The 21,386-nt window shown below is 38.6% G+C and overlaps 1 protein-coding gene across 2 annotated transcripts in view; it reads left to right on the top strand.

Annotated features, from left to right (window-relative positions):
• The window catches only part of MOCOS (molybdenum cofactor sulfurase), a 213,093-nt gene that overhangs the window by 171,139 nt on the left and 20,568 nt on the right, over positions 1–21,386 (top strand). For both annotated transcript variants that reach the window (XM_419048.8, XM_040695502.2), the window contains 4 exons: positions 5,626–5,742; positions 7,511–7,957; positions 15,001–15,163; positions 19,590–19,671. In XM_419048.8, the coding sequence (XP_419048.5) occupies positions 5,626–5,742; positions 7,511–7,957; positions 15,001–15,163; positions 19,590–19,671 (809 nt within the window). The remainder of the gene's footprint in view (positions 1–5,625; positions 5,743–7,510; positions 7,958–15,000; positions 15,164–19,589; positions 19,672–21,386) is intronic.

Here is a 21,386-nt window from a genome sequence, read left to right as displayed (position 1 = left end):
GGCTTGGGTTTCTTTGCTTTGCTTTTCTTCCTGGAATCTGTCCTTTTCTGGACATCACTTTATCAGAAGGATTTTTGTTATCACTGAATACAGTTTTAAAAAGAAAAGAAGACAAAATATGATTGACCGGGGAGGCCAGTGAGAATTGAGATGCCAAATTAGACAAAACTGAGGTGTTTTACCTACTCATCAATCTATTCAATTTCAGTAGCTGGATCTTACACTCCCACAGTTGATGTGTGTACCTAATTCACTGCATTTAGTGCGGGGCACAAAAAGTAGTTGAAAAAATGTGAAGTCATCCATTAAGAATCAAGACTGTGTTTCATTTCTTCCTTACAATCACCTAATTCCCAAAGTATCTGGTAGTTTCTGGATCTCAGAAGTGTAAAATTCTTGTTACTCCTTTACACATGGAGGACCTACAATTTGTTATGTATGTGGCATCTTCTAGGAGAGAATTCCTGCAGAATGGTAAACCACATATTCCAAATTATCCTGAATTTTCCTATCTGCAATCATGCCTATTATTTGACTTTCTTTTGAAACCAGCACATTAAATTATCACATCAACAAGGAAGTTATTGAAAACTTCATACTTCCACTATCAAGTCACTCAGTTTGGCAATTTCTGTTTCTCAGTCTAATACACTACTGCTGTCTGCTAAGGAGAGAGTGATGAATGTATGTATACTGAAGAAAGATTTATATCCCCATACCAATTTGTTTAAACCATTGTTAACAAGTAGAGACACAATCAGCAGCAGCAGATCAGCTTTATCAATAGCATGAAAACCTACCTAGGTGGAAATTCCTTCCCTGCGATAACAAAAACAGGAAACCATGCAGTTAAACCAGTTTAATGATACTGTAACTCAGCTAAAATGCTTTTTTTTCCCTACAAAGTTATTTCAAAACAACTGCTTATATATGTATGTGTGTGTACATGTATATATTCTGACCTACTTCTTATTAAATTGTATTAAACAAGATTAATTATGCATTTGCATCAGCAACAACATTTTACAGTCAAATGCTGGATGACGGAAAGAGCTAGCTTACTTTCTCTCCAATTCCATGCCATGAATCAGTGAATTAATTTACCAGTAGATGTGGAACACAGTGTCATGAATCTTGTTTTATAAGCAGCCATCAGTGGTGTGCAGTGAAATTCTTCTAATGAGCAAATTCATCAGACAGGCAAACTCCTCTGAAATGTGGTCATTGCAGAAAGTAGAATGAGAAGTCCCTGTCCCAGTTCCTGAAGGACAGTACCTGCCACTTTTGAATTTATAAATTAGTTTTGTTTTTCTTTTCAGAACACTTCATGACCTATTATAAAAGAATCTTTTATTCATGTCAGTAATTCTTGTGATACTCAGTAAAATAACTTGCTTGAAAAACAGCTACAGAATTTGAACCTTCAGTAATGACTTCAGCAGAGATTGCTAAAGAATCTACCATTCTTACTGAAAGTCTTAGACTTTGTTGGTTAGAAGTAATGCAAAACTACATGCTATTTGTAAATCTTTTCTATCACTTAGTATATACCGACGTGCAGTAAGACCGTCATCCTCGGACTTATTTCAGCAGTCTGAAGCCAGAGGAAGGCTTACACCCTACAGCATACCTCTAGAGAAGTCCTGAAGGGAATGGATGGCAGACGTCAGCCGTTAGGCAAAGGCAGAGGAGTTACTGGTGCAACAGTGTGAAAAAGAATAGGAAGTTAGAACACACGAAAAATCTAATTTCTGTCCCTCTTCTAAGTATGAACTAAAATACCAGCTATCCAACAGGAAAGTGTTGTAGGACAGTACACTGAAATGCTAAAAATAAAACCCTCTCCATCCCCCTTTTTTAAATTAAATATATATATATATCAATTGTAATAGTATTTGCCAAACAGATCAAACGCTAAAGGTGAATATTTGGTCAATGTGTCAGTACTGAAGACTGACTTGCTGAGGACAGCAACTATGCTTAAAACAAAAATTCTCTCTGAAGCAAAGTTAAGTAATTTAAAAATTGGTTTAGGTGGACATTATTCACGTGTGTTTGTTAAACTCAAAGACCACAACCTAGAACTAGGAAAAGCACTTTTTTCTTGTCAAAAGTCAAGATGATCTGACGTGAGAGTGCTGGGGCATGAAGCAGCCTACAGGGCTTGGCCCACAGCAAACAGCTTCAGAAAAAGTAATGAGTGCCAAGGGACTCTGAGGGACAGAGGAGACTCCAGTATACTGTGATGGCTTAACTATCACGTCCTCACTGACTGAAATCAGTTAAAATGCTGTGAAGATTCTGCATGTATTTTGCACTTTAACTGTCATCATTAAGCTTTGAAAAACCAAGGCACAATGGTTCCAATTATTGGACTCGGAGAACCACCAAAGCTGATGATTTGAATACATAACTCTGTGTACATACGATTAGTACCATTCATGCTTCTGTGCCTTACTGATGAACGTGTTCCTGGCTCCCAAAAGCTTTCTGCCATTGTTAGATACAGAGCTGCAAGCATCATGCTTTATTTCCTAAGCCTGAGTTTCATACCCATTATTGCTCCTTATGGCAATTTTAGAGATGTGCTTTATTTAAATAAGCTTTTCTTCATTGAAATAACTGTAACAGATGTTATATGTTCTATTTGTTTTTCTCTGTGGTAACACTGTGGAGAGAGATTAAATTAACTCCCCACACAGAATATTTCTAGGGTGGAACTAAAGAAGGACTAGCATATGTCCAAGGGACAGTCAAGCATGTGTTCAAGGGACAGATAGATTGGCAGTGCTGCATGTGCTCATTCTTTACATGGTTTCATTGCGTTCAATAAAAAGTGTGCATCCTGTCACCAAGATCTGCAGGGCATCTATGTGTGCTTAAGCCTCGCACTGGTGATAATGGAACTCAATTAATAGTAAAGCTTATGACTAACTTATCTTTGTTCTCCTGAACCTTGCTTCCCTATATTCCTCTAATATTCATACATTTTTATGTATCAATAATCTTTGTCTACTGTACAGACTAATATACATCATAGTTAAAAGTGTTATCAAAGAAGGGTTATTGGGTCATGTCACATATTTCTTTTCTTAATGCTAGGCAAGGTTAGAATTAAATTCTGAGGCCATTATTAAAGCATAGTAATAATTTATTTGACAAAATGTAGAAGATTAAAAAAATAATAATCTTGTTAACAATTTCTTGAAGCTAGGTCATGGAAACTTCATTACATTGCATACATTCAGATAATCAAAGCTGCCCAGCAACATTTCTTCAGAAGAAAAAAAAAAAAACAGTATTAAAAAGATATTTTCTAAGCTTTTTGAATACTGAGAAAATAAATCCAAACACTGTACAGTCTCAGTAGTGAAATATCTGTCATGATTTTAGCCTTGCTTGTCATCATTAACAGAATGATAGATCCACCCACGAGTCACCAGCACCATGACAAACCATGTTATATTGAAATGTAAACTTTTCTCATCTAAGTGTAAAGAGAAGTCAAGAAAATGACTATTCCCAGACTGAAGTCTTCTGGCAGCACAAAGTTAATGACACCACAATGATCTTTCTCAACAGATGACTTTAGCTATAACTTTGATTTGAGAAACATGCTTTGAACACGTTTTTTTCTCCAAAGCATTAGTCATGAAAAGGCATCTTAGGTCTGATTCTTTTCTCTGCTTTCCAAGTCTGGTTATTTTAGTTGTTTCTCCATTTGAGAGCTGAACCATTTTGAACTGAACTAAGGGGGCAGAGCACATTTAAGCATGAGCAGTGATATCTTTTGCTCCATAATTCTGTTTCTTATATGTATACAACACATTTTTGTGTGGAGTATCTTGTGTCCCACACATGGAGTGCTTTTAGTTTGAAATGCTTTTTTGCAGAACTGTACACACCTAGGTTGAATTATTTCAGCCTGGAATAAGTTCTAATGAAGGGCTTCGTTTTTCAAGCACCCAAGATAGTGCAATTAAGGGAGTTTGGTAGCTCACACAAGCAAACTCAAAGCTGTCATAAGGCTGACATTAAAAGGCTGATGGTGTCAGAAAACAGGAGACAGAAGATGGGCTCTGTTATATAGCTGGGGCAATCTGAAAAGTGCTCACCAGTAACCAATATAAAGAACATAAAAGCAAACAGAGTTTAAGCCACCTAGAAAAACTAGATTGAATGTTTCCACTTACAGTTCAGGCAGGTAAGGCATGGGCTGTCAGCTAGGGAAGTGAGTGGTCTGAAATGGTAAGCACTTCCATTCCTACAGCTTTGGGTGCTGCCATTCTGCATGTAGCCTTAGCTGCCTGAGAGGAGGATTGTTTTTCTGGCATACCCGAGTCCCCTCAAACTGTAATGTGTTTATTCATAGGACTCCGAGTTTCCCATTTTGCAGTAAAGGAGTTAAGGCCCAGAGAGATTAACTACAGCATGTGTGAGGTTGTTCTGGAAGTCTGTGGTAAGGGTTGGATGTGCCAATTGGATGTACCTTTCTGACCATCTGTCCTTTTTCCAAGTCCTGACAAAGCCTATTCATCATTTGTTGTCAAAGAAATAACTGCCAGTATCTATACCTGCTCAGTTATCATTAGCACCAGCTGTTGTTGCTTTTTCAAATCAACATAAAGAGTGTTCAGATCCCTGCTGTGTGCTTCCATGGTTTCTGAACTGTGCTAAGAGGATCCCCATGGTGTGCTTCCCTTGTTTCTTAGCATTGCTATGAAACCTTGACAATCTGCATTTCTTCTCTGCAGGGCCATCTAGAGAGCCAGTGCCACTCTCCCATTGCATCCATATCTGCTTCTCCTTCTGAGGCATATAAAGAGAAGTGCCTCTGTTCTCTTTGCACATCATTCACTCATGTCAGCTTGTCATAAGTCACTGTATTTATGCCCATTCAATATTAAGTGGATGATAAAGAGACAGTATAACACGAAAAGAGCATAGCACCAGGAAAACATTCATCAGTGGGTTGGTAGTCTGAGTTGTCATGTGTGGAAAATTGAAGGAAGTATCCCAGTAGAGTGCCTGCCTAATGGGGTGTTATTGCTTGGTGAGGGACTGATTCGTCAAGCGCTGGTGTGCCACAATCTCTCTGATATCTTCATTTTCTGTAATGAGGACTTACAGTTTCAGATTCCTGGTGAGAAAGGTTTCCTTCAACTAACTGAAGAGATGCCCCAGGCCTCACTCTTCATGTTGTAGGGGCAGTTATAGGTGATGGTTCAGACCGGACCCTAAATGACACTACATTGCAGACCTATAATTCACATTATCAGTATAGATGCACAGATTTAAAAGTAAGCACGTGTGCTGGTATTAGAAGGATCTGTGTCTGAACTGATACACTGTGTGTGTGTTTATGTGTGTGCTGTATACCCTTCTCTCAGTGCTACTGTAATTACCTGCTTCCATCAGTGTTTTCTTTCAGCAAAAATAGCAAGGCTGAAAAATCCTCAGTGTATATGGGAATGCTGACAGCTACAGTCAGTTATTAATAATTTAGAGATGTGATTTACCTCTGGTTGATTTGTACCCTTAAAACATTGTATATTGTTTACCGCAACATTTAAATGTCTGTCTTTTGTTCTTCTTTTATGTCTTTTTTCTTGTTGAATCGGGAAGGTGGAAAAGATGGCCAGCCTCTACAACATACATGTCCGCACGGGTTGCTTCTGTAACACAGGAGCCTGCCAGATGTATTTGGGTATAAGCGATGAGGACATCCAAAAGAACCTGCAGGTTAGTTTCTGAATGAGATTATGTGATACATTGCCCATGGAAAACATATAAATTCAGTGACCCAGGCTATTGGTTCTGAATTTCACGAAGGATGGCAGATTTGAAGAGGAGAGAAGAAAATCTAGCCCTAAACCATAAAGAAAATATAAGTAAATAGATAGATAGTTAAAGAATAAAGTAGTTCTATCATATGCTGTGCTTTTGAGTCTCTGCAGCTTTTAGAATTAAGGTGAGCTTGATTTGCTCCCTCTGATCTTTCAACTTAGTTACCATGTTAAAGAAAAAAATGAACTTAAGTGCAGTACATTGAAACACGGTGTTGAAACAAAACCATCTTATGGACCCAAAGCAATATACAGTGCTTTTATTTCATTCAAAAATACAAAAGACTGTGTTGCATCATTTAGGCCGGTATCATGTAAATATTACTGAACATTTTCACCAGGATAAGCCCAATGAAAAACCCATACTTACAGAGATTTTTCATCAGTGGCAGCATTCAGTGACCTGTTTAATTGAAGGAGAAACTTCTGCTCCTACAGAGAGTTTTGTAGAGTACACACTTTATAAAAGACATATCAAACAGGAGGATATACAGGCATCAGTGTTAAGGTATTTGAGGGATTTTTCAGCAAAGCTTTACCATGAGTTAAAACTTGTATTTTCAAAGGAAGTAATGTTAGGGGGAAGGGTTCTTCCGTAGGTACTGAAAGCAGCAAGTTGACTGGATCAGCAAGACAGATTTATTGCAAATCACCATGATGAGGGTGACAATGAGGTTGACTGAGACCTGGTCAACTGGCATTGCTCAGAGGGCTGTGATCAGCTGTGCAGAGACAAGTTGGAGACCTATAGCTAGCAGCATTCCCCAGGCATTGATATTGGGCCCAGTCTTGTCCAACATCTTCACTGACCTGGATGAAGGGATAGAGTCCACCCTCAGCAATTTTGCTGATGATGTAAAGCTGGAAGGAGTGGCTGACACACCAGAAGGCTGTGCTGCTATTCAGTGAGACCTGGACAGGCTGGAGAGTTAGACGGAGAGGAACCTGATGAAGTTAAACAAGAGAAAGTGTAGTCATACACCTGGGGAGGAATAACCACATGCATCAGTACATGTTAAGGACTGACCTGTTGGAGAGGAGATCTGCAGAGAAGGATCTTGGTGACCTGATAGACAGGAGGTTGATGATGAGCCAGCAGTGTGCCCTTGTGGCGTAAAAGGCTAATGGTATACTGGGATGCGTTAAAAAGAGCAGGTCCAGCATGTTGATCTCTAGAGACCCTTTCCAACCTCTACGATTCAGTGAATATGCCACTGATTATATGAAATGGAACTGTTCTGACAGTGAACATCAGCAAAACTCCCACAGTCTAGTGGTTTGATCACCTATCTGAATGTAATATCCCAGTTTAAATCTCAGTGAAGTATGCAGATGAGACTGGAATGTATCTGGAGACTGATCTTGCTAATAGGCTATTCTGGCACATGAAAACTTTTTCTTGACATAAGTTTTTGAGAAGATCCTCTTGCCTTGGCGTAGAATAGGGCAAACATCTCAAAACAGTATTTTTCCTTGCTTGAGTAACTAATCAGACGTTTGGGATTTTTTTCTCCATTCTCTGTATGTATTCATGGGTTAACTGTGTATTTCCAAAAACAGTATTTCAGGTTAGAATTAACAGATTTGTGAATAACTATGTAAGGTAAGAGGGAACTAATGCAGTCTGTCATAATAGCTCTGTTTTTCTTCCTATTTTAAACTAGGCTGGCCATGTCTGTGGAGATGATATAGACCTAATTGATGGACGTCCCACTGGTTCTGTGAGAATATCCTTTGGTTATATGTCTTCCTTTGAAGATGCGCAGACTTTTTTGAAATTCATCATAGCCACAAGGTTCTCCAAGTCAGACACTGGGATTCCCTTTCAATCCTCTGCTACGCAGCTGACAACAGAACCTGCCCCAGATGACCACTCTTACTTTAACAGCACTGATAAATTGTCTCCAAGAACGCACATCACAGATAGGAAACACAGGAATAATCCATCTGAAACAGAAAGGACTGTTGGTTGGCAGACACTGGAGTCTGAGTCGGAAAGCATAAGGGCAGCTCTGTCTGAGGTTGCTGTGCCTAAGATTAAAAGGGGTGGCAAGCCCATTACTGTCACCAACATTTACCTGTATCCAATCAAATCTTGCTCTGCATTTGAGGTATGTGCTTTAAATTATACTTATTTCATCCCAAACTATCAAACATGTCAACCAGGAACTACACGTGCATTAGATATTAGGAAACAGTATGTGGGTGCCCGTTTTTCCGTTTCTCCAATCTCTAGGATCGAGCCCTGCCTGCTAAGGCACTTTAAAGGGTTTTCAATTAGACTGAAGTTACAAGATGCAAATGTGTCTTTGCTCTCCTATCGCTCATCACAGAAAAATCAGCGCATAATATGCAGTTTTGGGGGGAAAAAAGTTGGATTTGCAAAATCTGACTAAAATATAATCAAATAATTAGTATGCTTTCACTGAATGACATGTGAGGGACTTGTAGGCATTGATGGGTAGGCAGCAATTGAGAAATAACTTGATTAACATGTTATAATTGAGAGGAGGTTGATTTACATTACAAAGAAATGTTATCATTAAAAATACATTTGCAACAGAAATATGACATTTAAGTGTTGCTGCACTATTTGAAAGTTCACTCTTTGAAGATTTTAATTGCTTTTTTGCCAAGTTAATAATATCATCACCTTAGCTGTGACTTTTTTTAAAAATAATGCATGATGAAATAGGTGTATGGCCCACACATGACCTAGAATGTGACTCTGCTTCGTACCATACTGGGAACTGATTTAATGAATGTCAATAGTGGTATAACTTTCCCTGTGAAAACTTGCTGGTGTAGGTCACTGTCTCACAAATGAATGAAAATTGGGGTCAAATCCAGTGACAAATCACCTGCATTTAAGATATGGATTCTCAGCTGTTTTGATCTTTTTTCTTTCTATTTCTTTTTTCCTTAATGAAAAAAAAAAAAAAAAAAAAAAGAGGAATTGAAGCAATGTCTATTGAAAGATCAACAAAACATCTGCATTTCTAAACTTGGTTTGCTTGTGATGTTTTTAATTCAGAGGCACGGTCTTGAGCATTAAATGAGACCTGAACAAATAATTTTCCACCCTTTATTAACCTCCCACTAAATCAAACCACTTAAAAATCAAAGTAATCATGTGAGAATGTTTTAACCTTTGTTTAAATGTTGCAGTTATTACAGCTATATTGCAGAAGTCCACTACAGAAACTGCTGAAATATGCCTTAGCAGTATTTGGGTCCCTCTGGGGTCAAATTCTATTTTTAACATGTAGGCTGTGTTACGGAATACATACCACAACACTCAGTGCCAGGAAGGCTTTGAAGTAATTGTGCCCAGGAGCAGGTAAACACGTACCTCAGCGTGAAAGACAGCTTTTGTTTTCCCAAACTGAGCCAGTTTTCTTCTCTTCAAGCTCTGTGAAGGGAAACTTCTCTAGGTAATAAATTCATAAAAAGCTGGTACTCCCTGACAGAGAGAATTGCAGCTTTAATGGAGGAGGAAAATCCCCATGCATAATTCTTGTGCCAGGTATGTGTTAATGGACCCAGCATGAAAGCAGAGTTCATCTTACCTGACCTTATCCCTCTAAAGTTAGATATTATTCTGTAAGCAGGGAGAGATGGATACCTGCTAAGTCATCTTATCATAAAATAGGCATCTGCAGTAAAAAAATAAATTGTCCCTAGATATTTCTGTCTCTTTCCATTGACTACAGGAGGTATCAACGGCTACTTGGACTGGATAGGCAGCGGCTAACGCTAGGCAATTTAAATAGTTTAAAAGTGCAAATATTAAATTTGGAACTGCATGAGGTTTAGGTTTTCACGCCTAGAAATATTTTTGAAGTCTGGTGTATTCTGATTTGATATTTTCTGGTAATGAAGCATCAGCTGTGTTAGAGCCCAGTAGCTAAGCACTGTCAGAGCCTGTACAGCCGAAGGGTAATACCCAGTGAAATGTATGCTAGCTACAGTATACAGTATTGAAAGGGACTGGAACTTCACTATAAATAGCATGCAGGTCTCCTCATCCTCTTCTCAAAGAACATGTTTTGTACATTTCCATCTAATCCATAGAAGGTAACAATAGAAGTTGAATTAATAGATTTGATTAAAATGGATTTCAGTACATGAGGAGAATGAGCCAGGAAGTGAAGTCAAAAGTATATTGGAACATTATATGATTTTCAATATTGAAGTAAGCCAGAAAGGAAAATGTGTTTGCTTATGTGATCATCTTCCTGTCTACCAGGTGTTCTTCTTATTTTTGTTCCCAAAAGTCAGAGTGGCACTTCTAGAACTGTCATATATTTATAAAGAGATTGAAAGATTGGCCAACCAGATTTTCTGCCTGTAAAAGAGGTAAATATGGCAGCTCACAGCCCACCACTTGTAATGAGCAGTAAAACTTAAAGGCAGTTAATCCCATTCTTACCCAGACAGTGACTTAGTTTCTTTGCAACGGTGAAGAGTAAGATAGAAAGCCAGTGCTGCCAGAACCCATACTACCAAATGCAGTGTACATCATCCTCCACAATACTGTGCACACCATTACTGCAACTTCAGCCTACATATTCTTGGAAGGGGAAAATAACCAATACCACACACACTGGAATTTGAAACAAAGCGTGCTAGAGAAACCTTACCACAATTAAATGGAACCAAGTCCTGAAAATCATTTTGCCTTCTAAAATAGTGATTGTCCTAATATCTCTAGGCTTTATCATGAAAAGGCTGATTCCAGTAGAAGATTATTACTTTGCCACTCTCTTTGTCATACAGACTTCACACTTAATACTTTACTATCCCTTCACTTTGGTAAATCCACAAACTTCTGAAGTAATAATGAAGTAGCTTGTAGTTCCCATGGTCTTCAGATAGAAGCCAAGAATTGAAATTCAATTTCATGGTTTAAATTTAAAATAGCTTTAAATGCTTTGTGGTTGTTGTAAAGTTAGAAAAATAATTCCTGTTAAAATTTGATGTCTATATTTGTCAGTTACTAAGTAGCTCCAAACCAGCTGATGTGAAAAAGTGGTTTAGGTATTAGGCTGCAATAAAATCACTCATCCTGTACTTGGATACTTGAGATTGGAATCTCAGATTTGTAAGTTCAAGTTGCAGTCTTCCAGCTGATGTGATAGGTCATATCTTCAGCATGCCTTGTAAATGGGCTTTACTGTGAAGTACCCAATCAGATGTGTTTGCCTAAAATAAAATGTCTAGTGGAAGATTCCGCCGATGTGTGCAAGACCTCACGCATCTGCCTGTGAAGTCTGCCCCTCAACTTGTTGGTTGCAGTATAGATGACTTAATTAGTGTCAGAAGAACAAATTCAAGGATGTGAGTGCCTGTTTCACACCTGTTTCATCTCCTCTTTAGAGTCACATCATCTCCTCTTTACCTAAACTATGAGCTAAAACTATGTTTTAGTGTGGGAGGTGCTTGGCATCCAGTGCAAATGAGAGTGCAGAGTGCTTTGGCATCTGGCAGGATAAAACCTTGCATTAAGGTATTCAGCCTACTGCAGACCGGTTAACTCCTACTGTGTGATGTTTCATGAACTTTTCCTGGCCACAGGACTGTCTCTGTTCAGTTGCATTCCATGGATTTTGTATGTATAGCATAGGAACAAGAGGGCAGAATATTCTAGCTGAACATCTTAAATGTGGATTCACTTTCCTGCAATTATTTTATTAAATGGGGAGAAGCAGAAAAGAGGAGTAGCCTCTGTCCCTGACCACATTTTTCTTCTTTTCTAACATAAAAACATATTTTAGACATGCATTTTTAAACATGAACATCTCTCATGTCGATGAATTTTGCATAATTACATAGTGCAGTGTGCCCAGCAAAAAGGTTAGGACTTTAAACATTAATAACTTTATTATTCTTGCAGTAGATTTCAGAAGATAAAAATTGCATCTCAACACAGAAAACAATTAGCTTTTAATCTACAATACAATGCAAGTTCTTAGTGATCAGTAGATAAATTATATGTAAGACCACTAGCATTTTTAAACTTGCATAATTTTAAAAGCTGTTCAATGCTTGTCTTAATGTGCCTGAAAATTGTGTTAGCTTTTGTGATGACATCACAGTGAACTATGAAAAAAATGCAGCCCAAAATGCTTTACAGAAAATTCTGAGCAAAACAAAAGTGTGGTTTTGGAATGATAATACTACAAAATGAAAAATTGCTAAAGAAGATAGGATAATGCAATGTACTGGTTGTGCTCTGTGCATTGAGCTTATTAGGTATGTTTGAATGTTGTATGATTAGCTCACCTGCCACACTGGGAATGAAGTTGTATGCATGCAGTAATCAGTAAATGCATGGTGTCCATGTTTCTCTCTGTCCTCCCCCTTCTAATTTGTCTCAGTAGAGGAGATGGTCAAACAGCTTTGGGGAACCGGTGTAATACATTATTGCTTATTATGATGTAAGTTAGCATGTTTTATTTCACTTTGCTGTAAGCTTTCCTGGCTGCTTTGCTTCACTCTTTTGGTTTCCTGATTATAGATATTTAGCACTGTTTGAGTGCCCTGTCTTGCCTCCTGCTGCCTGTCCTCCAGGATGTGCATCTCTTATGCAGCCTGTGTCTTATCATCTGATTTTGGGCAGACACGTGGGACGTAATCCAAGGGAGCCAAATTGAACCACTGTTATCATGCCTCAAATGATGTCCTTTGTTTGAACTGCTCTAATTAAGTTGCTTGCAATCACTGAACCCTTCAGCCTCTTTCAAATAATGGTGGAAGAGGGTCTGTGCAGATTGAAAGCCAAAGTACTAGGGAGGATAGCAATTCCACATTCATCTCCCGTATCAATATTAGCAGCAAATCAGCTCTGACTATTTCATGATCATCTGTGGCTCCCTGTTCAAGGCAGAGCACACAGTTATTTTGTTGTTGCAACGTTAATTATTGGAGCAGACATGGAATATACTAAGTTCAAATGTGGAGAGAAAGTAGGGCACTTGACAGCTTGCTCAGGACATCCGTGAGAAGCAGGGGACTTACTGCTGTGGACATTTGTGTATCATTCTTGTTATGATAGCGGCAACCAGAGGAATAGGAAAAATGGTCTCAAGACCTTCAGTTGTGTGCTGCATCTCAGAGTGAAGCCTGGAGCTGGCCCAAAGTTGAAGCAAAACAATTGAATGTTACAGTTGGGTGCTAGGAATCACATTTTGGGGCTCTTCTTATAATTTTCTGCTCTTTTAGTTTATTCTCTTCATTATGTCTCGCAAATCCCTTAATGATCTGTGTATCCATGGCAGGATGCGTTACTGATAAGTGATCTTCTGTTTTGGAAAGGAGATTTGTTAGCAGGAAATTCTTACAACTCTCAGATGACCACCAGCTGTTCAAAATGTAGTTTGTAATCTAATTACAGGATAACCAAACAATACAGGCATCTCCAAAGGATAATTTCAAGCAAGGATAAAAGGCTGTACTTCAGCTGATATTGCAGATTCTTCTCCCGAAAAACCCAGGCAAAGGTTCAGTCCTTTTAGGTGCTGATATAGTTCGTAGAATCACAGAATGGCCTGGGTTGAAAAGGACCACAGTGAACATCGAGTTTCAACCCCCCTGCTATGTGCAGGGTCGCCAACCGCTAGACCAGGCTGCCCAGAGCCACATCCAGCCTGGCCTTGAATGCCTTCAGGGTTGAGGCATCCACAACCTCCTTGAGCAACCTGTTCCAGTGTGTCATCACCCTCTGCATGAAAAATAGTTGCAGGAACAATGCTGTTTCAGGTGGCACCATCAAAACTGAAGATTCCATTTTTGGCTGACATTTCTTATCTGCGCTCACTTCAAAAACTGCCAAAGAGCATTATAAATCACGCTGATAAGATACATTTCTTTAATTTTTTTCATGTATGTTCTATATTTCATGCAGTTGATTGCTCATATGGTTGATAGCAGGAGGCTAGTTCAGCTTCAGCACTCTCAGTTTCCTGTTTCAGCACATCTGAAGTGCCTGCCCTCAGCTCTCTCTAGTCATGCTCTTGGTAGCAGTCTGTTGCTGAGAGCTCTTCCAAAACCTGGAAAAGTTTGTAAGAATGGGATGCTATAGCTTCTGTGGGGTTTTGGATAGAGCACATGCTAAACAAAATTGCGACTTTTAATTAATATAACCAGTGCTTCAAGTCATGCTTTCTTCAGAGCATCTGAATCTCTCCGTATTTTTTGCTAAAGCTGGTTAATTCATGTGTAAAATGCTAAGCTTCTCTACAAGAATTCAACTCAGTTCATCTGTAGTTAACTTTTCTCCATATTCAACTGTGACTAGAAAGCATATGTCAGTGGAAACAATATGTTTAAATGCCCAGCTTTATGTTAAAATAATGGTATTAATATTTTAGCATTCTGGAGGGGAAAGCAGTTATTAATATCGCCCAAAGACATTACTAAAATTGCTCTCTTTTTTTTTCATTTCAAGATTACCATCTGTGTAGCATCAGTAACAGATGTTCTTTTCACCAGAAAAATGTACATGAAAGCAAGGACAATATGCCTGTGTAGGCTATTGGAAGTAAAGAGCATTATAGAAGCAGTGGAAGAACAGCTCACAGAGAAGATCACGTTGTGTTGCAGGAGGATTTGGAAAACTATTATGCTTGTAGCTAAAACAGAAACTTCAGCAGTGAATATTTTCTCAGACAGATTCCAGATTTAAAAAAAAAAAAAAAAATGTGGAAGTTTATTCAGAGTTCTAAATTTCATATTTTCCTTGCTTTCTGCTTCCTTTTTCCTTCGTTCATACAACTCACATGAAACCCTCATTCTTTGTGAATTAAAGTTGTTAAGGGGAAGAGGTCCTAAAAATGTCTGAGTATAAAATTGAAAACAGTTTTCAGAGTGTTTCATTGATTATTTACTGTATTCCCCACAGCTCTGTTAAATCAAAGGGTGTTATCATATGCAACAAATTATTGTAACTCCATTCTCTTTTGTCAGATTCTTGCAGTGAGAACTTGATCTTTGATTCAAAGTTTCTGTTATAAAGGCTGACGTCAGCTTGCAAAAGTTTTTCTGATTTCAAGGAATTTCATTATTGGTTTCTTTTCCGTATCTTTTCAGCACAAATGTGTTAATACAACTAATATTTTCTAAACCTTTCCATGCCCTCCTGATGCTTTTCCAGGTTACAGAGTGGCCGGTAGGAAACCGAGGTTTGCTGTATGACCGTAATTGGATGGTTGTAAATCAGAATGGAGTGTGCATAACTCAGAAGCAGGAGCCGAAGTTGTGTCTTATAAATCCCTCAATTGATCTGAAGCAAAAGATTATGGTTATTCAAGCAGAAGGTAAGTGAACAATATCCTTTTTCCGTTTGTTACTGATGTAAAACTCACATGCAGAGACACCTGTGCACATGCACAGAAATACTGATTGCTACGTATGCATACCAGCTAAACATCTTCTGCTATCAGCTGCAGGTAAAGAAAGCTGAGGCTGGAATAGCCCTAGGTAGTTTCCTAGCTTATTGTTGGGATAGGCAGAGAGCAGATAGCAAATCCGTATGTGCAGTAGTAAAGTGAATGCTTCAGGATGGAAATGTGATTTGATAAATGTGGAAATCCATTGACTAATCTCTCTCTCCACATCATGAAAGAGAGTTCACCAGCCTGAAGGGACTGTTACCACTGTGAAGGTAAAGGAGCAGGAGCCTAACATCAAACATCTTGGCCAAAGCCCTTCCCGTGTTTTGCTCTCCTCTTTCTTCCAGCAGCTATGGAACTAGAGGGGTAGAGCCTTCAATGGGAATTAATATGAATTAAGATAAGAACCAGATAGTACTAAGCTCAGTTAAATACTTGCACTAGCAGGCATGTTTGGGCTTCTTTTGACTCATCAAAACCCTCCTTATTATCTGCTGAAGGGGAAAAAAGAAGAGAAAACTTTATGGAAAGCTTTATGGAAAGTCCTTTGCTACTTGGGGATACGAATTATTTCTTTTCCTAACAGCGCTATTAGCACTCAACTGTAGAACAGGTTTGTATTCCACGGAACTCATTATTAATGCCAAGTTTGCACGTGGCTGAATGGTGTTTACCATTTCCCTTGTGTCTAACATTTACTCATCCTGTATGTCTTAACTGTTATTAATATATGTGTTCTCATTTTACACAGCTAGAGAAAAACAAGGGAACTTATATTCGGATTTTTAACCCCTTATTAGAACTCCATATGAGTGGCTCTGTAACTACAGCCTCCTTTCAGTTTGTACCGTACATTTGTTGTCCACTCCAATGGTCAGGCCTGTTAATTTCTTTTGTCTGTCAGGTTTGTCAAATGTACATTAGGGTATTTCTGCTATTATTTTTTTATATATATATGCTTTTTGTGTGTTTCAGATCCCAAACAATCCTGTTTTTATTAAGGGATTCCAATTTGGCTCTCAGGGGGCTCTCTGCCCCCTTCTAGGCACACACATTCCTTTCCCTCTGGAGCATTTCATTATTGGAAAAAATTGTCTATAGCTATTTTGTTTCAATATGGTTTAGTATTCCCTACCCTCTCTGTCCAACAAAATAAATTTGTCAGTGTGATTCAGTGTGACAGTAACTACTTTAATACCTTTTGCCCAATCCTTCCTGTGCTGAGACTGCTTCGGGTTCCTTCTTTAACCCGTGCGTGTGAGCTGTCTAACAGCCAACCTTGGACGGACAGGCAGATCCACTGTCTGACCAACCCAGTGGTGTATCCTGCTGTCACTGCTTGTGCTGCTGTTGTCATGGCTGTTCCTTACTGTGGTAGAGGGAGGGAGTTTTTAATTTTGAGAAACTGCATCTCTGGGTTTTGACAGGTTTTTTGGTTTTTTTTTTTTTTGGTAGTCTGTGTGGTTGTTAGCAGGCATTTCCTGTTCTTTTGGACATGAAGGGTACAACAAACCCTCACTATCACAAGACTCAGTTTGAGAAAACTGATGTTATTTTAAATCAGATCTCAGAGAAAACGATAACTTTTTATATCTTGATGTCGGATTGCTGCCACTGAAACAGTTAAGGATGGAACTCCCAGCAGCTCAGGGCAGGTGTCTTTATTCCCAGAAGTCATATTGCTAGGGCGAGAATCAAGGAGAATCTTTTTCTCCTGCTCCACCAAACACGTAGGGGCACAAACAGCACTGGGCTGGGTCCTGACCCATAGAAACAGAATTGAGAATACGTTCCTGTAAAAGGCTAATTTCTCTCTTTACATGTTAGCTAACAATCAGCATTACTCTGGAAGTTGTGACTTAGTTTGCCACCACATGGAGGGAGAAATTTTAAGTGCTGTGAAAGTCCTTTAAAACACTGGAGTAGAAAAATGCTTGAAAAACTGAACAACTAATTACACTTTATGGAGTTTATTCTGCCTTCATATGGTCATGTGTTACTGCCAATAAAAATAATAGGAATTATACACATACACTGCTGAAAGGATGTACATGAATAGTTTATATTTCAGGCTATTGAAATAACAGACCTCTAATTTTTCTCATTGACTGAAAATAGGAGCTATAAAGACAAGAATATTTTTTTTATATATTAATACTGTGAGCACATCTGTGGATCTTATTATCAAGCAAAAGACCACGGAGAATGACAGCTTTTACAATTTAGTAACTGGCAATATTCTGCTTTTTTTTTTTTTTTTTTTTTTTTTTTTCTCAAGATAGAATAAAATGGTAATTAACAATGTTTAACTGACCTAAAACTCACTGTAAAATGTGTATTGTTCAATACAAAATGTGATTCACTTGTTAGTTTATAAAAGCAGGGCTTTTTTAAAGCCCTGAGACTCTATTTTCAGAAATGTTGTGAATATGCCTTGTTTAGAATTTTATTTTAAAAGATAGTAACAGATAAGGATACACACAGTGCCCTTTCAGGTGACCTGGAGCTATATGATCTGTAACCTTCTAACCCAAGCCATTCTATGATTCTATGAGTCAAAATTTTCCAGAAGGAATGATGTTTATGTTTAATTATTTCAAAGTACAAGAATATTTGTTCTGGCCTGTATGATGATAATAATGTCTTCTCTTTTGGATTGTTGCAGGCAACTTCAATGCATGTAGATAGGTTGTTCCAAAAGTAATGCCTCCTGTTTTGTTCCGTGGAAACTGCAACAGATAGAAAGAGCACAGTAACACTATTTGCAAGAGCAAATTCTCAGCTACAAAACACTCTTTTTCAACATAGTCACCATCATTAGCTATGCATTTTTACCAGTGATGAACAAGAGCCTGTATGACACGCTTGTAAAAAGTTGCATTGCCATCCTGAATGTGGCTTGTCTTTCATGCCGCTGATGCCACTGCTGAAATGTAGCACCTACCACCTCATTGTGCTCACAACCACTCTTTGGCCTCCATCAACGTTCAACAAGTGTCAGTGAATATCTGTGGGTGCCATTCTTTTGTGTATGGAGGAGTTCAGTGACACACCTTTGCTTCATACACAGTTCCATGTCAGATGCAATTTTGTCAGAGTACCCCACTGCTGCCATCGGTTGCAAAGCAGCAGAATGAAGTGGAATAGTGGTGGGAATATTCAACCTCTACTGCCATACCACCGACATCCACCTCTGATATGGTGAGCCAACATCATAAAATAGGAGGCATTACTTTCAGAGCAGCCCTTGTATTGCTTGCATGTTTTGTTTCCCTAAATGAACCTAAAATTTTCCTCCTTTGTCTTTGCTTCTGAAATATACCAACATTGCTAGCTAAGTAGAGAATGGGAGTCTCTACGTACTGAAAACTTGCATGGACTGAAGCTGTTATCTGGGCTATAGCGAATTTGATGTCCAAGGGCTAATAGAGCTTAATTCTTGTTTGCAGGACAAATATATAAGCAGGAAGTAATGAGTGAATTCAAGATGTGCTGGTATAAAACTGGAGTACCAGAGATACGATTCTTTGTTGGTTTGTGTTGCAGTATAATAGAAAAGAGATGGATTCATTGCAGCCACACAGGCACACTTTGTTCATCACATAGGATTATTGCTTTCAATTAACAGATAGCAAAGCTGTACAGCTTTGTATTTTCCTTCTAGTAAACTACAGCAGCTATTCCATCCCTTTTGCTCCTTCTATTCCAGATACAAAAACTACGGAAAAAGACTTTTAACATCGGTCATTACCAGGGATTCATCATGTTGTTTAAACGCAGAGATGGATACATGTGAATACTTGTCTATTTGTGGTATCGATACATTTTATCTTTACTCCAGTTATTGTCCTTTAATGACACATTGTTTTTCTTTCCACATACAGCCTATGGTTATGTTTTCTTCTCCGTGCCCCCATCTTTCTGTTCTCTTCATCCCACTGCTCCAAAAGAAAACACAGCAGTGGTTAACCTCATCTCCTGATTTGCTAGAGAGAGCAAAACAGTGATAAACACATGCTTTCAGCTTTCAGAAGCCATGATTGAGGCAGTAATTCTGTGCCAGTTGTATTGCCCTGAGATTCATAAAAAATGAAGTTACTCAAAGCTGAAGTGGTGTATTCCTTAATGTGGCTTGGGTACCAAGGTCATCTGCAGCCTTTGCTCTTTGCATTATCATTTGGAGCCACCTGCAGGCAGAGAACATAATTCTAGCAAAAAGGAAGAGAGGACAGTCGCACAGAATTTGGGAGGCTGCTGTGATTGTGAACAGGTGCAAACATAGGCATTTTATTCATTATTGTATGATTCTGCATAGATGATTTTTAATTTGTTTTTCTCTCTACCTGTCTAGGCATGGATCCAATATCTGTATCACTAGAAGAAAATATTGGAAAAGAGGCTGTGATCTTTGAGAGTAAAGTCTGTTCACACAGGTGAGTGAGAGCAGAGAGGAATCCAAGCCAAAACTCATTGCAGTAAAACTAAGAACATTATCAGATAGAGACTAAGGGGCAAAGTCCTTTAATAAAAGTGAGGGAAGATAGAAAGCAATAAACATTCAATGAGTTAGGGGGGCAGGCGAAGACAGTTCGAGATAAGTAGTTTGGCATGAACAGTATGTCTGGTAGAAAACAGTAAGTAATAACATCAATGAAGACAGAGTTAAGTGGGAAGGTTACAAGAGACTGATGACATGGCACTAACTTGAGTAAGAGAGATCTTTGTTTTACATTTTCCAAGGATGAGAAAAGGGAAGGATGTCACCACTTGCTTCCAAATGTCAAACAGGAACCTCAGCAGGACTCTAAAAATTCAGCTCATTCTTTTGACAGTAATGATGTTGGCAACTTTGCCCATTTCTCACTGAACTGATTCAAATCTGCTAGAACCCACTGAAGTTATAAACAGCTTTCCTTATATGCACAAACCTTTTTCTTTTTGTTTTGACCATCCATGTTGATCAGTGTCCTTTTAACAAGCCTAGGAGGATTGCAGGTGAGTATGTGAAATATGATCAACTCTAAATCAAAAGACATAGCACTTCAGTGAAATATAACATTATGAATAAATTAATTTCCTAACAGTTAATTAAGCATTTATCCATCATATTTTCTAAGTACATCCCAGTCTCAAAAGTTCTTCTGAGTGAGTGGCAGTATTCCAAATGCCTTCCTAAAGTATGTTTGCATTTATTACTGCATTTGTTTTCACCATGTCTTTTGGCAATTCCAACTAAAAGTGTAATTTACAGATTTCTTTAGTCCTTTAACCAATGTATGCTGGTTCTTTGTAAGCCTGTATTTGCTTCTATGAGGGTAACATAAACAAACCATCAGAAGTCCTGGCCATTTTCCCTATGGAGCCACGGAGGAAATGATCTTCTCCTTCTTTTCCACTAGCTATTCAGATGGTGATAAATAGGATTGTTCCCTCAGAAGAGTATTTTCCTCAGGTGGTGGAATTCACCCAAGAGTCATTTGTTTTAACCATCTGTCCCACTTCCCTTACTGTTGACTCATCCCTAGCCTCCCCATGGTTACCCCACAGGTGCTGCTGTAAAATAGCCTAGGTTGTCTTTTTCTCCGTGTCTATATATTTTGTTGTCATACTAGGTATTACAGTATGTCTTTCATGTCAGTGACCTTTCATGTCAGTGACTTATTTTAATGCATGAAGCAGGAACTTTTTGTGGGAGACAGCTCAGAGTTCTGAGGAGGAAGAAAAGGATGAAGTGATGAGGAAAGGGGAAATGCAAGACAAAGACCGTGATAGGCAAATAAACAAGGCAGGAAATAAAGCCAAATGAGTGGACAAAATTCATGAGACTCCCCAAATGCTCAGAGATCCAACAACACCGATACCAGGTTCCTATGTTTCAACAAGGGAGCCTCCAGGGCCTAGAATTGAGAAATAGGAGCAAAATAGTGCTTTGCACACATTGGAGTGACAGGGCTTTTTAGTACAACATCTAACAGCGAGCAGATGAAAGTACTCACAGAAACAAGTGGTAAGTTTATGGGTGCTGCAGAAAACCCTAAGCGTTCAGGGTTAGTACTCTGTTGAAATAGCAGGAACACAGACACAATATCAAAAAAGTCATGGGAAGGATATTTATGATAGAAGAAGACAAAGCTATAGTTAAAAACAA

The sequence above is a fragment of the Gallus gallus genome, chromosome 2 (genome assembly GCF_016699485.2).
Source record: "Gallus gallus isolate bGalGal1 chromosome 2, bGalGal1.mat.broiler.GRCg7b, whole genome shotgun sequence".
Lineage (NCBI taxonomy): Eukaryota > Metazoa > Chordata > Aves > Galliformes > Phasianidae > Gallus > Gallus gallus.
The sequence above is the reverse complement of the archived record's forward strand: the minus strand, read 5'-3'. Positions and strand labels throughout refer to the sequence as shown.